This window comes from Schistocerca piceifrons, chromosome 11, assembly GCF_021461385.2.
Source record: "Schistocerca piceifrons isolate TAMUIC-IGC-003096 chromosome 11, iqSchPice1.1, whole genome shotgun sequence".
In the NCBI taxonomy this organism is placed as follows: domain Eukaryota; kingdom Metazoa; phylum Arthropoda; class Insecta; order Orthoptera; family Acrididae; genus Schistocerca; species Schistocerca piceifrons.
The window spans coordinates 62,220,781-62,244,025 of NC_060148.1; the positions used below are offsets into that span (position 1 = coordinate 62,220,781).

A 23,245-nucleotide genomic window follows, 5' to 3' on the forward strand; every position below is an offset into this window, starting at 1 on the left:
AACAATAAGAAATGGTGATCAATTTCCCCATTCTCTCCATTTTATCAGTAACTGACTGTTATTATGTTAAGCAGCCAAATTGTTATTGTTATTATTATTATTATTATTAGGTATCTAATTAGCAATCATTTAATGTAGTAAAGTGTTCTACAACAACGTGACACTTTTCCTGTGGAGCTATAATCAAAACTTCGGTTCCCTGCATGGTTTAATCTTGGGCGAATTATACTTAGAACCAGAACAAAAATTATCATTGAAGCTGTATAACTGTTAAACAACCAGTGTAGACTTGTAACAGATGACTGGATTAAATGAAAACACAGTAACAGTTTTCAGAGTAACAGCACTCTGCTAATCTTTTATTATTTGTTTACAAATGTGTCTAAGCACATATAGAGGCTAGCAATTTAATGATGATAAATTTGACACATAATTACCTCTTGGCTTCTAATGCTCCCTGCAAACATATAATTCGTTTTCTTGCTGATGTCATCAGCATTTGTGTAATCAGTCAATGAATGACATTAGCATAGCCTTACTGCTGAATATTATCTAATTACAACACCTTATAATGTTAAGCAGCATTCTCCAAAGAAACTAACATGGAAATTGATTTGTAAAGAGTTTGGTACACAGGCAGTTTATGTTACTACAGTATTCGTTATTCAGATGTTTTTACTAAATTACATATGTTACAGGTTGTGTACCTGCAATAATTCGTTTCACAATGTTTATGGAAGAGAGTACATAACAAATAAACGTTAAGCTCTCATTAAGATATTAATAATAAGCTGAAATTGATTGTTTGCGGAATGTTTAACCAATGTTATTAGTTCTTTAGGCAATCTATTACTATGGCACAAAACATGTGAAATCCCTTGCTTATTGTTGGGTACAAATCATTGTTACAGTAGTTTAGGGAAAGCTACCAATTTGCAGCAAACTTCATGACACACAGTACAGATCTAGCAAGTAGGTGGGCCCCTCCCCTGATAACTGTACAAACTTTTATTAGTGTGTGCAATGATTTGTTTCTTATTTAAGATATCCACATTTTTGTGTGAACCTGGTACAATAAATTTTATTTTTAGACTATGATATAATGACTCCACTCACACTGTATATGTATTGATAATTCTGCTTGTATATGACTAAACACCAAATAGTTATTTTTACCAGTACGGTGTTAGACACCGTATGTTAAGCTGCATCATTATTATACTCTCTTGTGAGCTTGCGTATAAGGTGCTTACATCTTCATTGGTCAATGTTACACCAACTTTGGTAGCACATTCCACGAAATGTCCAGGGCTACATAAATGAGATGACAAACAAACATTGTATTATGATATTACTGTTGGTGTTTCATTTATCTACAAAGTGTTTTCAAGGATTGCTCCCTCATTCTCAGTCATGTTTACATCAGATTCATTTCTATGGATTTTTTGGTGGAACTGTCATCTGTGTTTTACAGTGTCACTATAATATGTGCCAATAACTTAGTAATCCACATAGAATTTGATATTGTACACTGAACACACATTTCTGTACAAGTTAGGGTCACACTGGAATTGAATTTTTTATGTGTAAATTATAGTTTACACTATATATAAGAAGCTACTGAAAACTCTTATACAGATAATCAATGCTTCATTGCTTAATAAATATTATTCAGGATTCTTATTATGTTTATGTAAATTTGAATCTCCATATAAATTCATCACATACCATTTATTTTCTGCTGTAATTTATAAACCTCATTATAAACGCCACTGCAAGTGTGGCCATTGTTTTTATGCATCTTCATCAATGACAGATGTCTCAGGCATGACAGAGTTATATACATTTTGTAACTTAAGTGATAATTCTTAACAAGATAACTTTGGAAAGAATTTGTATGTATCACAGCCTATTTATCACCATAAATGGTTTGAACATACATTAACTGTGTTCATACAATGCAGAAACACAGTCTCCAGTTGTATTGAGCTCTGTAATAAGATTATGGTTTGGAAGTATTTATCCTTAAAGTGATGTAAACATTTTGCTCTAAAACATACTATCTGGAAAATAATAATTTTACATATAGTTATCATAGAACACACTGTTTCAAAGTAACAGTTGTTGTTGGTAATGTATTGTAATTGCTTTACATAAGGCAGATGTAATATTTTACAAGGACAGTCATAAAGTTCAAGTCACCTCAACCTCTTTAACAAGAGAGATATTTCTTTTCTATAAAAATGTGGGGATGTTTTTCATCTTGAAATAAAGTGTTCTAAGTTAAGTCAAAAGAAGTCCTTGAAGGCTTGACACATTCTGTGGAATAAGCTGTACCTCAAAACGAAATGCACAGGCAAAAGAGATGTTTACTTGTGAATTAAAACTTTTATAAATAAATTGAAAGATCCCATAAGTTCTGGATGCATTCTATTTAATAAACAATGATAAAGAAGACAAATCCTTTTGTGAAACAAAAAAAAAAATAATACTTTATCTAAATCTGTATTATTGTTGCTGTAACATAGTTTTTAAATTTCTCATATTTTTTAACTGCCTCCCACTTTGGTTTTATTCCACCTTAAATTTGTATAAAACTTGGGCTCCGTAGGGTAACAGACGTAGGCTAGCTTATGACCTTCAAAAGTGGAGAAAATAGGACCATCAACTGCTTAAAATTTATTTCTGCATTACAGATTTAATAATTACCTGAACCACACAGGTTGTTTACTGCAGCCTCCTTAACCTATATTGTTCTCATTTCAAAAACTGCATTAGTTAGGCAGCATCACACACCAGTGACCCTAAGTCAGATCGATGGGAGAGTGAGCCAAGGTGTCCCTGTTGTATTCCACTTTCGTGTGAAGGTAGCTGTCATTCAAGAACAATATCTTTGTCTTCAGGTAATATTTTTGTTCAGATAACAGCCACATGAAATAATTGGCAGCAAACTGCCACCAGTCTGACAAATGTTACTGTTTTTTGGTTTGCAGCTGCCCTCACAGTAGTTATGAGGGCAGTGATGAATCAATGATAAAATGCACTGATTCTAAAAAATCTGAGAAACTGCTTACAAAAATTAGGATATTCAAGCAATGGAAACAATACCAAAAATATAACGAATCTTCAGTGTGAATTGCAAGCCTTCAGGTTGAAGCACCACGTAGTAGAGCATCATTACACTCTCCAGAGCCTATCTGTCAATGTAAAATGGTTCGCAAAAGGTATAACTGTTTCAAAAATAGTTCCACAGTTAATTTTGCTTATCTGCAAAAGTGACGAATGTAATAAATGATATTTCTATTTTCCTTGTCAGCATGTATGTTAAAGCATGGTTTGTGTCACTTCTATAAACAAAGTATTTTATTTAAATTTCACCATTGTTTAAAAGTTTCGTAAATAACAATCTGCTAGTCACAATATTTCTCATATGGCTTCACCAAAACATGCAAATCCATTTATGATATATGTTTCCTGAATCTGTTATCTTGACACTTTTGTTTCCAATTTCTCTTCCGAATCAAAACAGGAAATGCTCATTCAACTTAAGTTTGAAGCAGAACAGTAGGACAAATGTATGAAAATGAGTGAATAAAACAGTCATTACTAGATCGAACTATTTTTTCTAACAAAGCAACACTATGTTTTGACAAATTTGACTAGAGTGATCAGTTCTGTGCAACAGATCTTTTGTGGCGTCATAAAAATGAAGATTTCATTACTTCTCTACACCTAGTTAGTAAATTAAAAGTTTTTAATGGTCTAGCTTAGACATGTGATTAGTTGATAGAGAACAAAGAATAAGTAATTTAAGAAAAACGAGAGACAGAAGCAATACATGCTTCAGCTTTCATCTGTCATCAAAAGTTTTCAGGGAACAACAGAGAGACTTTACAAAGCTATTAGGAATTTTTAACAGGCATGGGATATTCTCATAATATTTACTTCATAAATATATAAATAATAGGATTGTATGTTTTTTAATTGAATTAATAAAGCAACACAAAAATTAACGTTAATCAGGCACTTTTAGATGATATTCTTAGATAAAAAATAAATGAGATTTTATGCCATTTTTGTTGTATTCCATATGAAAAAACTAGGAGCAACTCTTCTCTTTTTCCTACTGGCATCAAATTGCAAGCAATTTATTTGCTTTCAAGCAATGTAACCAAACTGGAGGGTAGTACACAGACAAGAATTACACTAAGAAAATAGGATCGACAATACTGTGAGTTTATCTTAAAAAAACTTAAGGGATATTTTCCACACAAGATAATGTTAACTGTATGACGTTCACTGAATGAACCTTGTGTTTTTACGTGAGTATTTTTCTTCTACTATTTGACTTTCTCCTGCTTTCAGTTGCTATCGAGTGTAGGAATGAAGTGCAATGAGTAAAATGGTCTGATTAAGATGGTGCACAAATGGATATGTATTTTAGAATTAATGAAAATAATGTAACAACTGTAGTATAATTATACTTAAGGAAAGATTATACATCACTGTAAAAATTGATTCATCTAACACTAATTTATGAAATGAACCAAGGGTAGATACATTAATGTATCACACCACAAAAACACAAATTTTGACATTTAATTTTTAACATTCTTAAGCTTAACCTCATATTAAGTATTGATATTTTTAAATTACATCTGTTATGTCATATTTAACTATACAGGAGGATTCAGAAACAAGTATTGCAAAGGCAGAAGTTATGAGATTAAAGTGGAGTGAGTGATTTTGTGTGATTGTAATGCTGTACAAATATTTGTGTGTTTGTGAGTATCTGGTACTATTGCTGTAGCGAAATTATGCTTTAAATATGATACTATACCTCCATATTAATGAATATGTCAAGTGTTACTTTGTATAACGAGACAGGAACAAATAAATTACTTGTGTTACAACAGAGCAAATGCAGCTGTCGACATTAATAAGATGGGGGTAACTGTTTAAAACTATATGTGGCCAGAATTAATAATTTTGGTGACTGTGAACAGAACAACTTGTTTGTAAATTAATTTATAACACCTGAAAGCTGAATCTTACATCCAGTATTTGTTAAAAATGGTGTTGATTACAATGACTTCAAATATACAGGAAGATGCAGAAGTGAGAATTGGAGAAGTGGTGGAACTGAATTGGAGTGAGTGATATGATGTGACTGAGATGATGCAAAAATATATGAGTGTTTGAGAGTAGATTGAAGTAATATTAGAGCTGTAGCGTAATTACACTTGTGACATGATAACATATTTCTATATAAATTGATATATCAATTACTAGATTACAAAATGAAACAAGAAGTACATTAACGGCTTTGCAGCACAAAAAATGTAATGTCAGTATGAAGAGGAGCGAGTTTAGTTCTTGAACAAAATTTTGGATAAAATAAACAACATTGGTGAATGTGAGCAGTGCAATTTGTCTGCAGTTTGATTTGTAGCATCCTGAAGCTTAACCCGACATCCTGTAGTATTACTCTTGAAATGTATCAGTTAAGAATGGGGAGGGTGCATGGCATTGTGAGATTTATTTCACGTCTTGGGCAGTGCCCTCACACTGTACTATATGTCACGATCACAAAAGTGTTGAAGTGCCTTTCCATGAGGTGACACCATACTTGACGGCCAACATCTGCTCCGCAGTCGGCTGTTTATGGTAGGTGGGGCTACGGGTAGTGGTGGTGGTGGTGGCAGTGGCAGGGGTCCTGGGTTCAGCCCCAGACTCGTACATACTGGTCCCAGGAGCATGTGGCCACAGCCATGCCATTGGGGGACACGTTCAGTGATGTCACCCTGTTCTCATGCCCAGACAGCGTGCCTGCAAGAATAACGACAACATACATGTCAATGGCAGTTCACAACCATCATCTGAAATCTCAGTCTTGCAGAGTAATTACTTACAGGTACATGTTAACTGGATTATTATAAAAGGTAGTGAGACAGCAATTCAGAGTGAAAACAGTGTGAGCTATGACTTTCAACTCATAAAAAACTGACTGCAGAGTACTCAGAAAATTACTTCTCTGTTACCCATGTGGATGAAATGGAAGGGGAGGGGGGTTGCAGAATGGCAGTGGCAGGAGGACTGGTTGTGAATGGCTATGTCCAAGTAAGGGGTATACAGTTCAACAGCTGAAGCCTTTGGTCAAACCCTTATTTCACACAACATCCAAGCTACAACCAGTACATCTGCAGATGCTAGTGCTAATTGGCTATGCCAGTAATTTGACAACAAGACATTTGGAATAAATGGTGTGTGACTAGGGCACTGAAAAAAAATCAACACATGTACAGCTGGTGTTGCTGCATCTAATGGATGGAGCACACAGCCCAGCAGATGACAGCAAACTGAACAGTCGCCCATTCAACACAAAGGAACAGACTCACTCAGCAGTCGGGACGAGAACATGATTCTGTGCATGACCCAGGTGATTTTGTGTGAGCTCTATAAAGATGGTTTTGGGAGTGCTAAGCACAATGGTCATATACTCGCAATCAAAACAATGTGTAAATGGCATAAATATAAATAGCACTAGGCCTGCGAGTAGCTCTGAATAAATTACAAAGGGTGCAGCTGTGCTATGTACCATAACTAAACAAATATGGTATCCTGTATGCTTTCGAATTGAACAATGTATGTACAGTAATGCTCCATAATTTACTAGGCATCACATGTTCACGTTAATCACATCTTGAAACTAGAAGCCTACAAGAGAACAAGAGATGGATGAATTAACAAACTGGATTCATTATGAGGTCCCATGCCAGTGTCACAATATTGCAATCTAGCAATGAGGTAAAACAGAGCCTACGAAAAGACTTTTTTAACAGACTCTTAGGTAGGGACACATATGCCAAAGTTATGTATTCATTGCTCTATGCAGTAAAAGGATATGATCGTATTACACTCCATTCAGTAAAACAAACACACACACACACACACACGCAATACTTCAATTTTTGACTGTGACAACATCCTCAACGAAATATCATGAACCAGAAATAAATTAATGTGGTTCCAATCCCCTGTTTTGACCAAGATTTTTGGGAGGTTACACTTGGTTGTAAGGTGTATGCCAGAACTGGTAAGCCCCTCTCATTTATTTCAAACTGGGATCCCCATCTGCCCAACTATTAGCTTGTCTGATAATTGGCTGAATGCTCCACCAAAAATAAATAAATAAATAAATAAAATAAAAAATTAATCGTATTCAGTTTGTAATGAATCAAAAGTTTATTACATTTTATAAATAAGGACATTCCTTCAATCCTCTCATCTTTATTAATTAATCACTGCTTCTGATTTACATTTATAAACAACTAACCCAGTTTATGGAGCACAGTCCCAGTTGTAAGTTGCTAATCTAATGGGTTCTGGGGCTACAAAAACTTGATTCGACATAATTTGTGACCGAATTTAATAATCAAAATGCAGTCATTATCCATTCATTAAGAGATATAATCTTATGTTCAAGGTGTAAGACAGCAAGACACGTATACCTGTTAGGAAATATGTACATGTGCTGAGAATATATATATATATATATATATATATATATATATATATATATATATATATATATATACTCCTGGAAACTGAAATAAGAACACCGTGAATTCATTGTCCCAGGAAGGGGAAACTTTATTGACACATTCCTGGGGTCAGATACATCACATGATCACACTGACAGAACCACAGGCAACAGAGCATGCACAATGTCGGCACTAGTACAGTGTATATCCACCTTTCGCAGCAATGCAGGCTGCTATTCTCCCATGGAGACGATCGTAGAGATGCTGGATGTAGTCCTGTGGAATGGCTTGCCATGCCATTTCCACCTGGCGCCTCAGTTGGACCAGCGTTCGTGCTGGACGTGCAGACCGCGTGAGACGACGCTTCATCCAGTCCCAAACATGCTCAATGGGGGACAGATCCGGAGATCTTGCTGGCCAGGGTAGTTGACTTACACCTTCTAGAGCACGTTGGGTGGCACGGGATACATGTGGACGTGCATTGTCCTGTTGGAACAGCAAGTTCCCTTGCCGGTTTAGGAATGGTAGAACGATGGGTTCGATGACGGTTTGGATGTACCGTGCACTATTCAGTGTCACCTCGACGATCACCAGTGGTGTACGGCCAGTGTAGGAGGTCGCTCCCCACACCATGATGCCGGGTGTTGGCCCTGTGTGCCTCGGTCGTATGCAGTCCTGATTGTGGCGCTCACCTGCACGGCGCCAAACACGCATACGACCATCATTGGCACCAAGGCAGAAGCGACTCTCATCGCTGAAGACGACACGTCTCCATTCGTCCCTCCATTCACGCCTGTCGCGACACCACTGGAGGCGGGCTGCACGATGTTGGGGCGTGAGCGGAAGACGGCCTAACGGTGTGCGGGACCGTAGCCCAGCTTCATGGAGACGGTTGCGAATGGTCCTCGCCGATACCCCAGGAGCAACAGTGTCCCTAATTTGCTGGGAAGTGGCGGTGCGGTCCCCGACGGCACTGCGTAGGATCCTACGGTCTTGGCGTGCATCCGTGCGTCGCTGCGGTCCGGTCCCAGGTCGACGGGCACGTGCACCTTCCGCCGACCACCGGCGACAACATCGATGTACTGTGGAGACCTCACGCCCCACGTGTTGAGCAATTCGGCGGTACGTCCACCCGGCCTCCCGCATGCCCACTATACGCCCTCGCTCAAAGTCCGTCAACTGCACATACGGTTCACGTCCACGCTGTCACGGCATGCTACCAGTGTTAAAGACTGCGATGGAGCTCCGTATGCCACGGCAAACTGGCTGACACTGACGGCGGCGGTGCACAAATGCTGCGCAGCTAGCGCCATTCGACGGCCAACACCGCGGTTCCTGGTGTGTCCGCTGTGCCGTGCGTGTGATCATTGCTTGTACAGTCCTCTCGCAGTGTCCGGAGAAAGTATGGTGGGTCTGACACACCGGTGTCAATGTGTTCTTTTTTCCATTTCCAGGAGTATATATATATATATATATATATATATATATATATATATATATATATATATGGTGGTCCATTGATCGTGACTGGGACAAATATCTCAGGAATAAGCGTCAAACGAAGAAACCACAAAGAACGAAACTCGTCTAGCTTGAAGGAGAAAACCATATGGCGCTATGGTTGGCCAGCTAGATGGCGCTGCCATAGGTCAAACGGTTATCAACTGCGTTTTTTTAAATAGGAATCCCCATTTTTTATTACATATTCGTGTAGTATGCAGAGAAATATGAATGTTTTAGTTGGTCCACTTTTTTCGCTTTGTGATAGATGATGCTGTAATAGTCGCAAACATATGGCTCACAATTTCAGACGAACAGTTCGTAACAGGTAGGTTTTTTAAATTAAAATACAGAACGTAGGTACGTTTGAACATTTTATTTCGGTTGTTCCAATGTGATACATGTACCTTTGCGAACTTATCATTTCTGAGAACGCGTGCTGTTACAGCGTGATTACCTGTAAATACCACATTAATGCAATAAATGCTCAAAATGATGCCCGTCAACCTCACTGCATTTGGCAATACGTGAAACGACATTTCTCTCAACAGCGAGTAGTTCGCTTTCCGTAATGATCACACATGCATTGACAATGCGCTGACGCATGTTGTCAGGCGTTGTCGGTGGATGACGATAGCAAATATCCTTCAACTTTCCCCACAGAAAGAAATCCGCGGACGTCAGATCCGGTGAACGTGCGGGCCAGGAAATATGCTATTCAATACCGCTTCAACAGCACGCGAGCTATGTGCCGGACATCCATCATGTTGGAAGTACATCGCCATTCTGTCATGCAGTGAAACATCTTGTAGTAATATCGGTAGAACATTACGTAGGAAATCAGCATACATTGCACCATTTAGATTGGCATCGAGAAAAAGGGGGCCAATTATCCTTCCTCCCATAATGCCACACAATACATTAACCTACCAAGGTCGCTGATGTTCCACTTGTCGCAGCCATCGTGGATTTTCCGTTGCCCCAATAGTGCATATTATGCCGGTTTACGTTACCGCTGTTGGTGAATGACGCTTCGTCGCTAAACAGAACGCGTGCAAAAAATCTGTCATCGTCCCGTAATTTCTCTTGTGCCCAGTGGCAGAACTGTACACGACGTTCAAAGTCGTCGCCATGCAGTTCCTGGTGCATAGAAATATGGTACGTGTGCAATTGATATTGATGTAGCACTCTCAACACCGACGTTTTCGAGATTCCTGATTCTCGCGCAATTTGTGTGCTACTGATGTGCGGATTAGCCGCGACAGCAGCTAAAACACCTACTTGGGCATCATCATTTGTTGCAGGTCGTGGTTGACGTTTCACATGTGGCTGAACACTTCGTGTTTCCTTTAATAACGTGACTGTCCGACGAACGGTCCGGACACTTGGATGATGTCGTCCAGGATACCGAGCAGCATACATAGCACACGCCCGTTGGGCATTTTGATCACAATAGCCATACATCAACACGATATCGACCTTTTCGCAATTGGTAAACGGTCCATTTTAACACGGGTAATGTATCAGGAAGCAAATACCGTCCGCGCTGGCGGAATGTTACGCGATACCACGTACTTATACGTTTGTGGTTATTACAGCGCCATCTATCACAAAGCGAAAAAAGTGATCCAACTAAAACATTCATATTTCTTTACGTACTACACGAATATATAATAAAATATGGGGGTTTCTATTTAAAAAAACGCAGTTGATATACGTTTGACCTATGGCAGCGTCATCTAGCGGGCCAACCACAGCGCCATCTGGTTTCCCCCTTCAAGCTAGACGAGTTTCGTTCTTTGCAGTTTTTTCGTTTGACGCTTATTTCGTGAGATACTTGGCCCGGTCCCGACCAATGGACCACCCTATATATATATATATATATATATATATATATATATATATATATATGTATATGTATGTGTGTGTGTGTGTGTGTGTGTGTGTGTGTGTGTGTGTGTGTGTGTGTGTATAGTACCCCAAGTGAAGGTGGGATTAATTATTAAAATGTGCAAAAAAAATTAATCCGTTCATGGATGAACAGCATCTATAGGAAGGCAGTCTGATACAGGAAAAGTAACATATTTCGGGAGTCTTTATCGTTACTGTTTACTACACACACTTATTTCGTGAGTTACTAACAAAAAATTGTACAGTTGAGAGTACATAGACAAAAATTCAAGACATTCAATGACTTCGAAAATAATTGAAATTATTCAGCATACCTTATACTGTACCTTTGGAAATGCTGTAGGCGTGATTCATTTTAAAAAAAAATTCACTGCTCAAGTAATACAGCAGCATGAATTTATTACAGTGGTACTGTCATGCATAAGTGCAAGAATTTCGCAAGTCAGTCAGAAAGGCAGCTGATTAAAATGTGTATGTCAACATCCCACTGGGAACATGTATTTAACCGAGCGAGGTGGCGCAGTGGTTAGCACACTGGACTCGCATTCGGGAGGACGACGGTTCAATCCCGTATCCGGCCATCCTGATTTAGGTTTTCCGTGATTTCCCTAAATCGCTTCAGGCAAGTGCCGGGATGGTTCCTTTGAAAGGGCGCGACCGATTTCCTTCTCAATCCTTCCCTAACCCGAGCTTGCGCTACGTCTCTAATGACCTCGTTGGCGACGGGACGTTAAACACTAACCATCACCACATGTATTTATAGAAATAAACAGATCCTCTTACAATTGTCTGTGCCAAGCCACACTCATTTCAGTAGCTGACTCGCCGAGCTCCCTGACTGCACGCGCATCAGAATTCTTTTGTACCAGATGACTGCAGTCTGTGCCTTCTCAGCTCCTCTAACAGACGACGCAACAATGATTCCCTTGACCCTAACAGCTCGTGCTATTCGTTCACGAGACTCAGAGGGCCATAGACACGGGTTCCCAGGTAGATGCTGTGTTTCTTGACTTCCGCAAGGCGTTCGATACAGTTCCCCACAGTCGTTTAATGAACAAAGTAAGAGCATACGGACTATCAGACCAATTGTGTGATTGGATTGAACAGTTCTTAGATAACAGAACGCAGCATGTCATTCTCAATGGAGAGAAGTCTTCCGAAGTAAGAGTTATTTCAGGTGTGCCGCAGGGGAGTGTCGTAGGACCGTTGCTCTTCACAATATACGCAAATGACCTTGTGGATGACAGCGGAAATTCACTGAGGCTTTTTGCGGATGATGCTGTGGTATATCGAGAGGTTGTAACAATGGAAAATTGTACTGAAATGCAGGAGGATCTGCAGCGAATTGACGCATGGTGCAGGGAATGGCAATTCAATCTCAATGTAGACAAGTGTAATGTGCTGCGAATACATAGAAAGAAAGATCCCTTATCATTTAGCTACAATATAGCAGGTCAGCAGTTGGAAGCAGTTAATTCAATAAATTTTCTGGGAGTAGGCATTAGGAGTGATTTAAAATGGAATGATCATATAAAGTTGATCGTCGATAAATCAGATGGCACACTGAGATTCATTGGAAGAATCGTAAGGAAATGCAATCCGAAAACAAAGGAAGTAGGTTACAGTACGCTTGTTCGCCCACTGCTCGAATACTGCTCAGCAGTGTCGGATCCGTACCAGATAGGGTCGATAGAAGAGACAGAGAAGATCCAACGGAGAGCAGCGCGCTTCGTTACAGGGCCATTTAGTAATCGCCAAAGCGTTACGGAGATGATAGATAAACTCCAGTGGAAGACTCTGCAGGAGAGACGCTCAGTAGCTCAGTACGGGCTTTTGTTGAAGTTTTGAGAACCGACCTTCACCGAGGCGTCAAGCAGTATATTGCTCCCTCCTACGTATATCTCGCGAAGAGACCGTGAGGATAAAATCAGAAAGATTAGAGCCCACGCAGAAGCATACCGACAATCGTTCTTTCCACGAACAATACGAGACTGGAATAGAAGGGAGAACCGATAGAGGTACTCGAGGTACCCTCCGCCACACACCGTCAGGTGGCTTGCGGAGTATGGATGTAGATGCAGATGTAGACCGTGGCCACATTTGCCCGTGGCTGCCCAACTAACTGAAATCGTTCAAATGGCTCTGAGCACTACAGGACTTAACATCTGAGGTCATCAGTCCCCTAGAGCTTAGAACTACTTAAATCTAAGTAACCTAAGGACATCACACACATGCATACCCGAGGCAGGATTCGAACCAGCAACCGTAGCAGTCGCGCGGTTCCGGACTGAAGTGCCTAGAACCGCTCGGCCACCGCTGCTGGCCAACCAACTGAATGCCCAAATATTGTTGACAGTTTCACTACCCCTGTTCACCCATGCCTTTGAGCTACTGAGTCCCTGTGCATTAGTGGCTCCCCCCCCCCCCCCTCCCACCACACCTTTTCAGCTACACTTGCTCTCCCAGCACCAAGACTGGCGAAGCGTGAGCCTTCCTGAGTTCAGCTCTATAACCCCTCCTGCTGAACTCTCCAGCTCCAAAACTCGCCACACTGGAGTGGGTTCTCCATCCCTGTTACATCTTCCCATGTGTTCCCATTTTCACGGCTGCTCAAGCATATGAGCAGTTTCTTCACCATTGCTCACAATTGCCGGAAGGTTAATGGCTCCCTGATTTACACACATCAGCAGTTTCCCCAGATGTGGCACATCCAACCCAGGTGGCCAGCTGTCCGACTGTCGAAGCAGGTGACCAGTTTCCTCATCCACATCCCACTGCTCGCAGGAGCTTGGCTGCACGAGCACCTATGATCATTAGTAGACACACCATCCTGGTCACCGCTGACTGTGGCCGACCAGCTCTTTAATAGTGCTTGCAAGAATGGCTTCACCATTTCCCCATCCCTGGTGACATCTGCCCAAAGGGGCACAGTTTGGTGATCGCCCAACAATGTCAACAGTTTCCTCAACCCTGGTCACTACCGCACCTGTTCACTAGCTTTCCCAGCTGTCCATGCGTTTGTTGCTACCCACTGTGAAGAATGTGAAAGTGTGGCCGGAAGTGCCCAGCTCCCTGCACATTACCGTCTTCCCCAGCACTGCTGGAGCACAGCTCATTTGTAGGAGGTTACTGACCGCAGTGTGAGAGTTTGAGGGTGTCCCAGGAGTGGATGGAGTTGTCGTCGGCGCCGGCCAGCAGGTAGCGGCCGGACAGGGAGAGCCCGCAGCAGGTGAAGCCGGGGCCGCCCTTGCCCGCCGGCGTCTCGTAGCGCGCCACCTGCTGGTCGGACCGCAGGTCCCACAGCCGCGCGGACTTGTCTTCAGACGCCGTCGAGAACGCCTGGCCCCCTGGGTGGAACTGAAACACACGCAGACCGCACGCCTAAGCTAGTGCACACTGCCCACTGAGCACAGTGGCTATGCAGATACATACAGGGTGAAAAGTATTTAAACCGACAAACTCTGGGAAGTTGTAGGGGACATCAAAACTGTGGTGTCACCGCCAGACACCACACTTGCTAGGTGGTAGCTTTAAATCGGCCGCGGTCCATTAGTACATGTCGGACCCGCGTGTCGCCACTGTGTGATCGCAGACCGAGCGCCACCACAAGGCAGGTCTCGAGATACGGACTAGCACTCGCCCCAGTTGTATGGACGACGTAGCTAGCGACTACACTGACGAAGCCTCGCTCCTTTTCCGAGCCGATAGTTAGAATAGCCTTCAGCTAAGTCAATGGCTACGACCTAGCAAGGCGCCATTAGTAACATTGCATGTATCTAAAGAGTCTCACTTGTATCGTCACAATCTCCAGATGTACCAAAAGGATGGATTAAACTTAAGTATTCCAGAAGCTACGTACTTTTCTTTATAGCATTCATTACGTATCCTGTTTCAGACCTCACACCATCCAGCTTTAGCTTAGCGTGTGCCTTTCGGCTTCCTCTCATTGTGTCTAGGCTGTATTGTCTAGACACAACAAAAACAAATATTTTTCCCTAATGTCACTTTTTCCTATGAGGAGTATTTAAACCAGTAGAGGAAGATATCTCTGGTGGCAAATTAATTAAACCAAAAAACACTTTTCCATTCTTTTTAATCACCAATAGACAACACATTAACACGACCCAATTTCAATGACAGTAGATTTTCAAAAATTCCTCCATTGACACGTAAACAAAGGTTACACCATCGGATCATGTTCTGTCTGACACGGGCCAAAACCCCAGGAGTATCCTGAATTGTTCCTGCTGCTGCTGCTATCTGGGCAACCAGATCCTCTTCTGATGCAACAGGAGTTGCGTAAACAAGGTTGCGCATCTCTCCCTACACAAAAAAGTCCAGAGGGGACATATCTGGGGATCGAGCAGGCCACGGTATGGGACCACCTCTGCCAATCCATGTTTCTGGGAACCGTCGGTCCAGGAATCGACGCACACGGCGACTGAAATATGCTGGCGCCCCGTCACGTTGGAACCACATGCGTTGTCTTGCCGGCCGGTGTGGCCGTGCGGTTCTAGGCGCGTCAGTCTGGAAGCGCGTGACCGCTACGGTCGCAGGTTCGAATCCTGCCTCGGGCATGGATGTGTGTGATGTCCTTAGGTTAGTTAGGTTTAAGTAGTTCTAAGTTCTAGGGGACTGATGACCACAGATGTTGAGTCCCATAGTGCTCAGAGCAATTTGAACCATTTTGCGTTGTCTTGTAGGGAGCGGGACGTCTTCCAGTAATTCTGGCAATGCTCTGGCGAGAAAATTGAAACAGTGCCTGCCATTTAATGGCCTAGGAAGCAGATACGGCCCAGTTAAACAGTCCCCAACAACACTGACCCACACATGTGGGTTATCCTCACTCCAAACATGCGAATTGTGCATGTTGAAGACTCGATCACGTCCGACCGTTGCTTCATCGGTAAACAACACATAGGATGGAAATGTAGCATACATTTCACACCGTTCCAGGTACCACTGTGAAAACTGTGCTCTGGGTGGATAATCAACTGGTTCCACGTTTTGGACATGCTGTAATGAATTGGACGTAACAATTGCTCCCGAAGGACTGTTCTTACACTCGTCTGATTCGTCCCCATATTACGTGCAATTGCACGAGTGCTGATTGAAGGATCCCGCTCCACATGCTGCACGGCAGCTTCCTCAAATTGCAGCGTTCTTACTAAATGACCCGGTCTCACGCAGACATTGGTACACAGCAGCAAAGGTCGTATGATGCGGGATACGGCGATTAGGATATTGTTTCCAGAATGAGATTTTCACTCTGCAGCGGAGTGTGCGCTGATATGAAACTTCCTGGCAGATTAAAACTGTGTGCCCGACCGAGACTCGAACTCGGGACCTTTGCATTTCGCGGGCAAGTGCTCTACCATCTGAGCTACCCAAGCACGACTCACGCCCGGTACTCACAGCCTTACTTCTGCCAGTACCTCGTCTCCTACCTTCCAAACTTTACAGAAGCTCTCCTGCGAACCTTGCAGAACTAGCACTCCTGAAAGAAAGGATACTGCGGAGACATGGCTTAGCCGCAGCCTGGGGGATGTTTCCAGAATGAGATTTTCACTCTGCAGCGTTCGCAGGAGAGCTTCTGTAAAGTTTGGAAGGTAGGAGACGAGGTACTGGCAGAAGTAAAGCTGTGAGTACCGGGCGTGAGTCGTGCTTCGGTAGCTCAGATGGTAGAGCACTTGCCCGCGAAATGCAAAGGTCCCGAGTTCGAGTCTCGGTCGGGCACACAGTTTTAATCTCCCAGGAAGTTTCATAGGATATTGTTGTTGGTAAACCCGCTGTGCAGCTCGTCCGTTGTGGTGCGCTACATAGTACGCACCAACCATATCAGTGTACTCACTCCAGGCGTATCGCTCCATTAGTAAACAGAGACAATGCACTGCTACACTGGTGGACAGCAGTTGCCTACAACTGAAGATCGTAATACGGCCTCTAACAACTGAAGAGCGTAATGTGGCCTCCACTGGTTTAAATAATCCTCATAGGAAAAAATGACATTAGGGAAAAATATTTGCTTTGATGTCCCCTACAACCTCCTTGAGTTTGTCGGTTTAAATGCTTTTCACCCTGTATACTCCGCTCGTCATAAGAATAAATCTCATGTAAACATTACACTATATGAAGGGCTTATTTCAATATCGGTACAAGTCCCCTACCTCCACTTTTCTGCCAATAATGCTTCTGAAATTAATGATCCAAACAAACAGAAACAAAGGTTCATCTTGAACCTTCCCGTCTCCTCTATATCTCTTTTGTTAGACTACCTTCCTTTCCACAATAACCTATGAAACCTTCCCTTAGGATTTCTGTCTCTTGCTTAATAATAACAAATGAAATCTTCCCTTTGAAATTAATCCTCTTTCTCAATCTTCGCACACAAATTTAAATGCTGCTTATTAAAAGTGATTTTCTGATTATTTCGACGAAACGTAGAATGGACTATTGGCTGCTGGTGGGCTGTCATAAAAAGTGGCTGTATTTATTACCAAAGCTGACGTTATTCTTTAATAGCAAAACTGACGTTATTCTTTAATTAATTTGACTGAAATTGCGTAATTCATAGTTAAACTTTTTCTTGAGAACAATAAAATTTTGCAAAGTTTTACGTTGATGAATTTTGTGATGGATTATAATCAGTAATGCAATATTGCTGGCAAAAATTAATTATATTCTGAATGAAATGATTTTACAAACGTTCAAATGGGACCTACTTTTTACAGTAATCTTACAACTAGCATTGCGAAAACATACCTTCAGTAGTCCTGAGTTTCTCAAAGAAAATAATTCAATAATATTAGTTCCTCTTATGATAATAGTTAGCTGATGTCTCTGTACACCCGTTTATAATCTCTTGTAAATCACAGCTGGTGGCTGGCAGGCACACCGCTCTTCTCAACCTCTCGCTTCAGACCTGCTACCGACTCGCTTCACTTCTCGCTTACTACTGACTTCCTACGAACGCTAAAGTGCGGTCTCTCCCGCCAACAATGCTTTCTGGTGCAGACACTCCCTGCTGCCACAATTATTTCCAAAATGACAAATATTAATTATTCCTACTTAATCGTATTAATAAAATATAAATATCTTTCATAAATTGTGGTTTGACAATAGACAATAGAAATATACACGTCTTACAATCTCTAGCAAGGAGCCATATGCTTGAATATTTCTGGTGTCTCAACTGCAGATTTTTCACCGCTCATTTAACTTTAGGACTCTGTATCGCAAAATGAACAAAAATGGACTTGTACCACTACTGAAATAAGGCCTTCGTGTATTCTTCCGCGTTTGCTGGAACCTCATTGGGTATCGTTTCACGTGGAGCAGAAGCCAATCTCTCTAGAGTATAGTCAAGTACGATAATGAGGGTACTTTTTATGGTGTGCGCTACTCGTACATCGACTCCACGGTAATACGGGGCAACAGTTTTACTGGCGCATTTACCTTGGGAAGCACTAGCCAGCCACGTGGTCCCAACTAACCTGCAGTGATGGGAACAGCTGCAGTAAAGACGTGAAAAGAGAGGAGCAGAGAACAATATACACTACTGGCCATTAAAACCGCTACACCAATAAGAAATGCGAATGATAAACGGGTATTCATTGGACAAAAATATTATACTAGAACTGACATGTGACTACATTTTCACGCAATTTGGGTGCATAGATCCTGAGAAATCAGTACCCAGAACAACCACCTCTGGCCGTAATAACGGCCTTGATACGCCTGGGCATTGAGTCAAACAGAGCTCGGATGGCGTATACATGTACAGCTGCCCATGCAGCTTCAACACGATACCACAGTTCATCAAGAGTAGTGACTGGTGTATTGTGACGAGCCAATTGCTTGGCCTCCATTGACCAGACGTTTTCAGTTGGTTAGAGATCTAGAGAATGTGCTGGCCAGGGCAGCAGTCGAACATTTTCTGTATTCAGAAAGGCCCGTGCAGGACCTGCAACATGTGGTCGTGCATTATCCTGCTGAAATGTAGGGTTTCGCAGGGATCGAATGAAGGGTAGAGCCACGGGTCGTAACACATCTGAAATGTAATTTCCACTGTTCAAAGTGCCGTAAATGCAAACAAGAGGTGACCGAGACGTGTAACCAATGGCACCCCATGCCATCACGCCGGGTGATACGCCAGTATGGCGATGACGAATACACGCTTCCAATTTGCGTTCACCGCGATGTCGCCAAACACGGATGCGACCATCATGATGCTGTAAACAGAACCTGGATTCATACGAAAAAATGACGTTTTGCCATTCGTCCACCGAGGTTCGTCGTTGAGTACACCATCGCAGGCGCTCCTGTCTGTGATGCAGCGTCAAGGGTAACCGCAGCCACGGTCTCCGAGCTGATGGTCCGTGCTGCTGAAAACGTCGTCTAACTGTTGGTGCAGGTGGTTGTTGTCTTGCAAACGTCCCCATCTATCGAGACGTGGCTGCACGATGCGTTACAGCCATGTAGATAAGATACCTGCCATCTCGACTGCTAGTGATTCGAGGCCGTAAGGATCCAGCACGGCGTTCCGTATTACCCTCCTGAACCCACCGATTCCATATTCTGCTAACAGTCATTGGATCTCGACCAAGGCGAGCAGAAATGTCGCGATACGATAAACCGCAATCGCGATAGGCTACAATCCGACCTTTACCAACGACGGAAACGTGACGGTACGCATTTCTCCTCCTTACACGAGACATCACGACAACGTTTCACCAGGCAACGTCGGTCAACTGCTGTTTGTGTATGAGAAATCCGTTGGAAACTTTCCTCATGTCAGCACGTTGTAGGTGTCGCCACCGGCGCCAACCTTGTGTGAATGCTCTGAAAAGCTAATCATTTGCACATCACAGCATCTTCTCCCTGTGGGTTAAATTTCGCGTCTGTAGCACGTCATATTCGTGGTGTAGCAATTTTAATGGCCAGTAGTGTACTTGCCACGTCATATTTGTGTGTAATCTCAAACTTTCGATGATCTCCTCCTTTATCATCAACAGGAGTGTTCTGTAAGGCTTGTGGTACTTTATTTAGTTGGCAGAGTTATGTCACGGAGGCATCACAGAAACATACATAAACTTTGTGTTCTGCCTTACGGCAGGCATTGCCATGGGGGGAAGCCTCGTCAGAGAGGTCCACCGCATGAGCGTCTAGGGAAGTGATTCCAGTGGTGGTTTCCCGTTGCCTTCCACTGGTGATGATAAAATGATTATGACGACAACCCAACACCCAGTCGGTGAGCGGGGAAAATCTCCGACCCAGCCGGGAATCGATCCCGGGACCCTTGGCGTGACAGACCGCCGCGCTGATCACTCAGCTATCGGGGCCGACTGCAGAGACATAGGACCTCAATATGCTGCCACGTCGATGTCTTTGATGGAGGTACATCAGCAATGCTGGTGATTACATTAGACGGTTGACTAGATAACTCGGCTCGTTTCTCTGTAGTCTTTCAGCATCGAGCTCCCGTTTCCGCCGGCCGTTGTGACCGAACGGTTCTAGGCGCATCAGTCCAGAACCGCGCTGCTGCTACGGTCGCAGGTTCGAATCCTGCCTCGGCCATGGGTGTGTGTGATGTCCTTAGGTTAGTTACGTTTAAGTAGTTCTAAGTCTAGGGATGGCTAGAGGACAAATGTAAGGATGTAGAGGCTTCTATCACTAGGGGTAAGATAGATACTGCCTACAAGAAAATTAAAGAGACCTTTGCAGAGAAGAGAACCACTTGAATGAATATCAAGAGCTCAGATGGAAACCCAGTTCTAAGCAAAGAAGGGAAGGCAGAAAGGTGGAAGGATTATATAGAGGGTCTAGACAAGTGCGATGTACTTGAGGACAAAATTATGGAAATGGAAGATGAAATGGGAGATATGATACTGCGTGAAGAGTTTGCCAGAGCACTGAAAGACCTGAGTCGAAACAAGGCCCTGGGAGAAGACAACATTCCATTAGAACTACTGACGGCCTTGGGAGAGCCAGTCCTGACAAAACTCTACCATCTGGTGAGCAAGATGTGTCAGGCGAAATACCCTCGGACTTCAAGAAGAATATAATAATTCCAATCCGCAAGAAAGCAGATGTGAAATTTACCGAACTATCAGTTTAATAAGACACGGCTGCAAAATACTAACACGAATTCTTTACAGACGTATGGAAAAACTGGTTGAAGCCGACCTCAGGGAAGATCAGTTTGGATTCCGTAGAAATATTGGAACACGTGAGGCAATACTGACCTTACGACTTATCTTAGAAGAAAGATTAAGGAAAGAGTAAGGAAAGCCAAACCTACGTTCGTTGACTGGAATACTCTCTTTCAAATTCTAAAGGTGGCAGGGATAAAATACAGGGAGCGAAAGGCGATTTACAATTTGTACAGAAACCAGATGGCAGTTATAAGAGTCGAGGGGCATGAAATGGAAGTAGTGGTTGGGAAGGGAGTGAGACAGGGTTGTAGCCTCTCCCCAATGTTATTCAATCTGTATATTGAGCAAGCAGTAAAGGAAACAAAAGAAAAGTTCGGAGTTCGGAGTAGGTATTAAAATCCATGGAGAAAAAATAAAAATTTTGAGGTTCGCCGATGACATTGTAATTCTGTCAGAGACAGCAAAGGACTTGGAAGAGCAGTTGAACGGAATGAGCAGTGTCTTGAATGGAGGATATAAGATGTATATCAACAAAAGCAAAACGAGGATAATGGAACGTAATCGAATTATGTCTGGTGATGCTGAGAGAATTAGATTAGGAAATGAGACACTTAAAGTAGGAAAGGAGTTTTTCTATTTGGGGAGCAAAATAACTGATGATGGTCGAAGTAGAGAGGATATAAAATGTAGACTGGCAATGGCAAGGAAAGCGTTTCTGAAGAAGAGAAATTTGTTAGCATCGAGTATAGATTTAAGTGTCAGGAAGTCGTTTCTGAAAGTATTTGTATGGAGTGTAGCCATGTATGGAAGTGAAACGTGGACGATAAATAGTTTGGACAAGAAGAGAATAGAAGCTTTTGAAATGTGCTGAAGATTAGATGGGTAGATCGCATAACTAATGAGGAGGTATTGAATAGAGTTGGGCGAAGAGGAGTTTGTGGCGCAACTTGACTAGAAGAAGGGACCGGTTGGTAGGACATATTCTGAGGCATCAAGGGCAAATTTAGCATTGGAGGGCAGCGTGGAGGGTAAAAATCAGAGGAAGACCGAGAGATGAATACACTAAACAGATTAAGAAGGATGTAGGTTGCAGTAGGTACTGGGAGATGAAGGAGCTTGCACAGGATAGAGTAGCATGGAGAGCCGCATCGAACCAGTCTCTGGACTGAAGACCACAACAACAACAACAACAACAACAAGTCTAGGGGACTGATGATCTGAGATGTTAAGTCTCGTAGTGCTCAGAGCCATCTGAACTCTCGTTCCTACACACCTCTAAGTGTACAGCTGCTGTCCTGGCTCTTGCACAGTCTGATGTTGATTGCTTCTTTGATGACAGAATCCCAGTAGGGACCGATAAGATTTCTGTTCCATCTGACGTAATCACATGCGGCTGCCAAACTTCCCAGCACTGTGGACTCGAACCCAGGACCTTTGCCATTCACGAGCAAATGCTCTACCCGAGATCGACTCACATCTCCTATCTTCCAATCTTCAAAGAAGTTCACCTGTGGAACTTGCAGACCTAGCAATCCTACAGCGGCCAGCGCACCTGCCAATGAAACGCAAGGGTCTCGCGTTCGAGTCCTGGTGCTGTGCACAGTTCTAATTTGTCAGGCACTTTCATACTAACACACATCCGCTGCAGAGCGAGAAATTGAAGTTTGGTCTTACTGTTCATGGAACTTACAAAAATTTCTTCAGAATGCAGTACCAGTTATATTGGTGTGCGAACGATTTCAGAACCCTGCTCGTAGCATCAACACCACGTTATACGGGGTGTTCACAAAAGTCTGTCTGCAGTGCAGTATGATTGTTAGCCGCGCGTGCCATATGCTCTGAACACTATGGGACTTAACTGCTTAGGTCACCAGTCCCCTATAACTTAGAACTTGTTAAACCTAACTAACCTAAGAACATCACACACGTCCATGCCCGAGGCAGGATTCGAACCTGCGACCGTAGCGGTGGAGGGGTTCCAGACTGTAGCGCCTAGAACCGCTCGGCCACTCCTGAGGTCATCAGTCCCCTAGAACTTAGAACTAATTAAACCTAACTAACCGAAGAACATCACACACATCCATGCCCGAGGCAGGATTCGAACCTGCGACCGTAGCGGTGGCGCGGTTCCAGACT

The 23,245-nt window shown here is 42.8% G+C and overlaps 1 protein-coding gene across 1 annotated transcript in view; it reads right to left on the reverse strand.

Moving 5' to 3' along the window:
* Positions 1-349: 349 nt before the first annotated feature.
* Positions 350-23,245, reverse strand: part of LOC124720315 (guanine nucleotide-binding protein subunit beta-2) — a 144,814-nt gene continuing 121,918 nt past the window's right edge. The window contains exons 7-8 of the mRNA XM_047245620.1: positions 14,090-14,312; positions 350-5,829 (exon numbers count right to left, since the gene is read on the reverse strand). Of these exons, the coding sequence (XP_047101576.1) occupies positions 5,723-5,829; positions 14,090-14,312 (330 nt within the window). The 3' untranslated portion in view covers positions 350-5,722. The remainder of the gene's footprint in view (positions 5,830-14,089; positions 14,313-23,245) is intronic.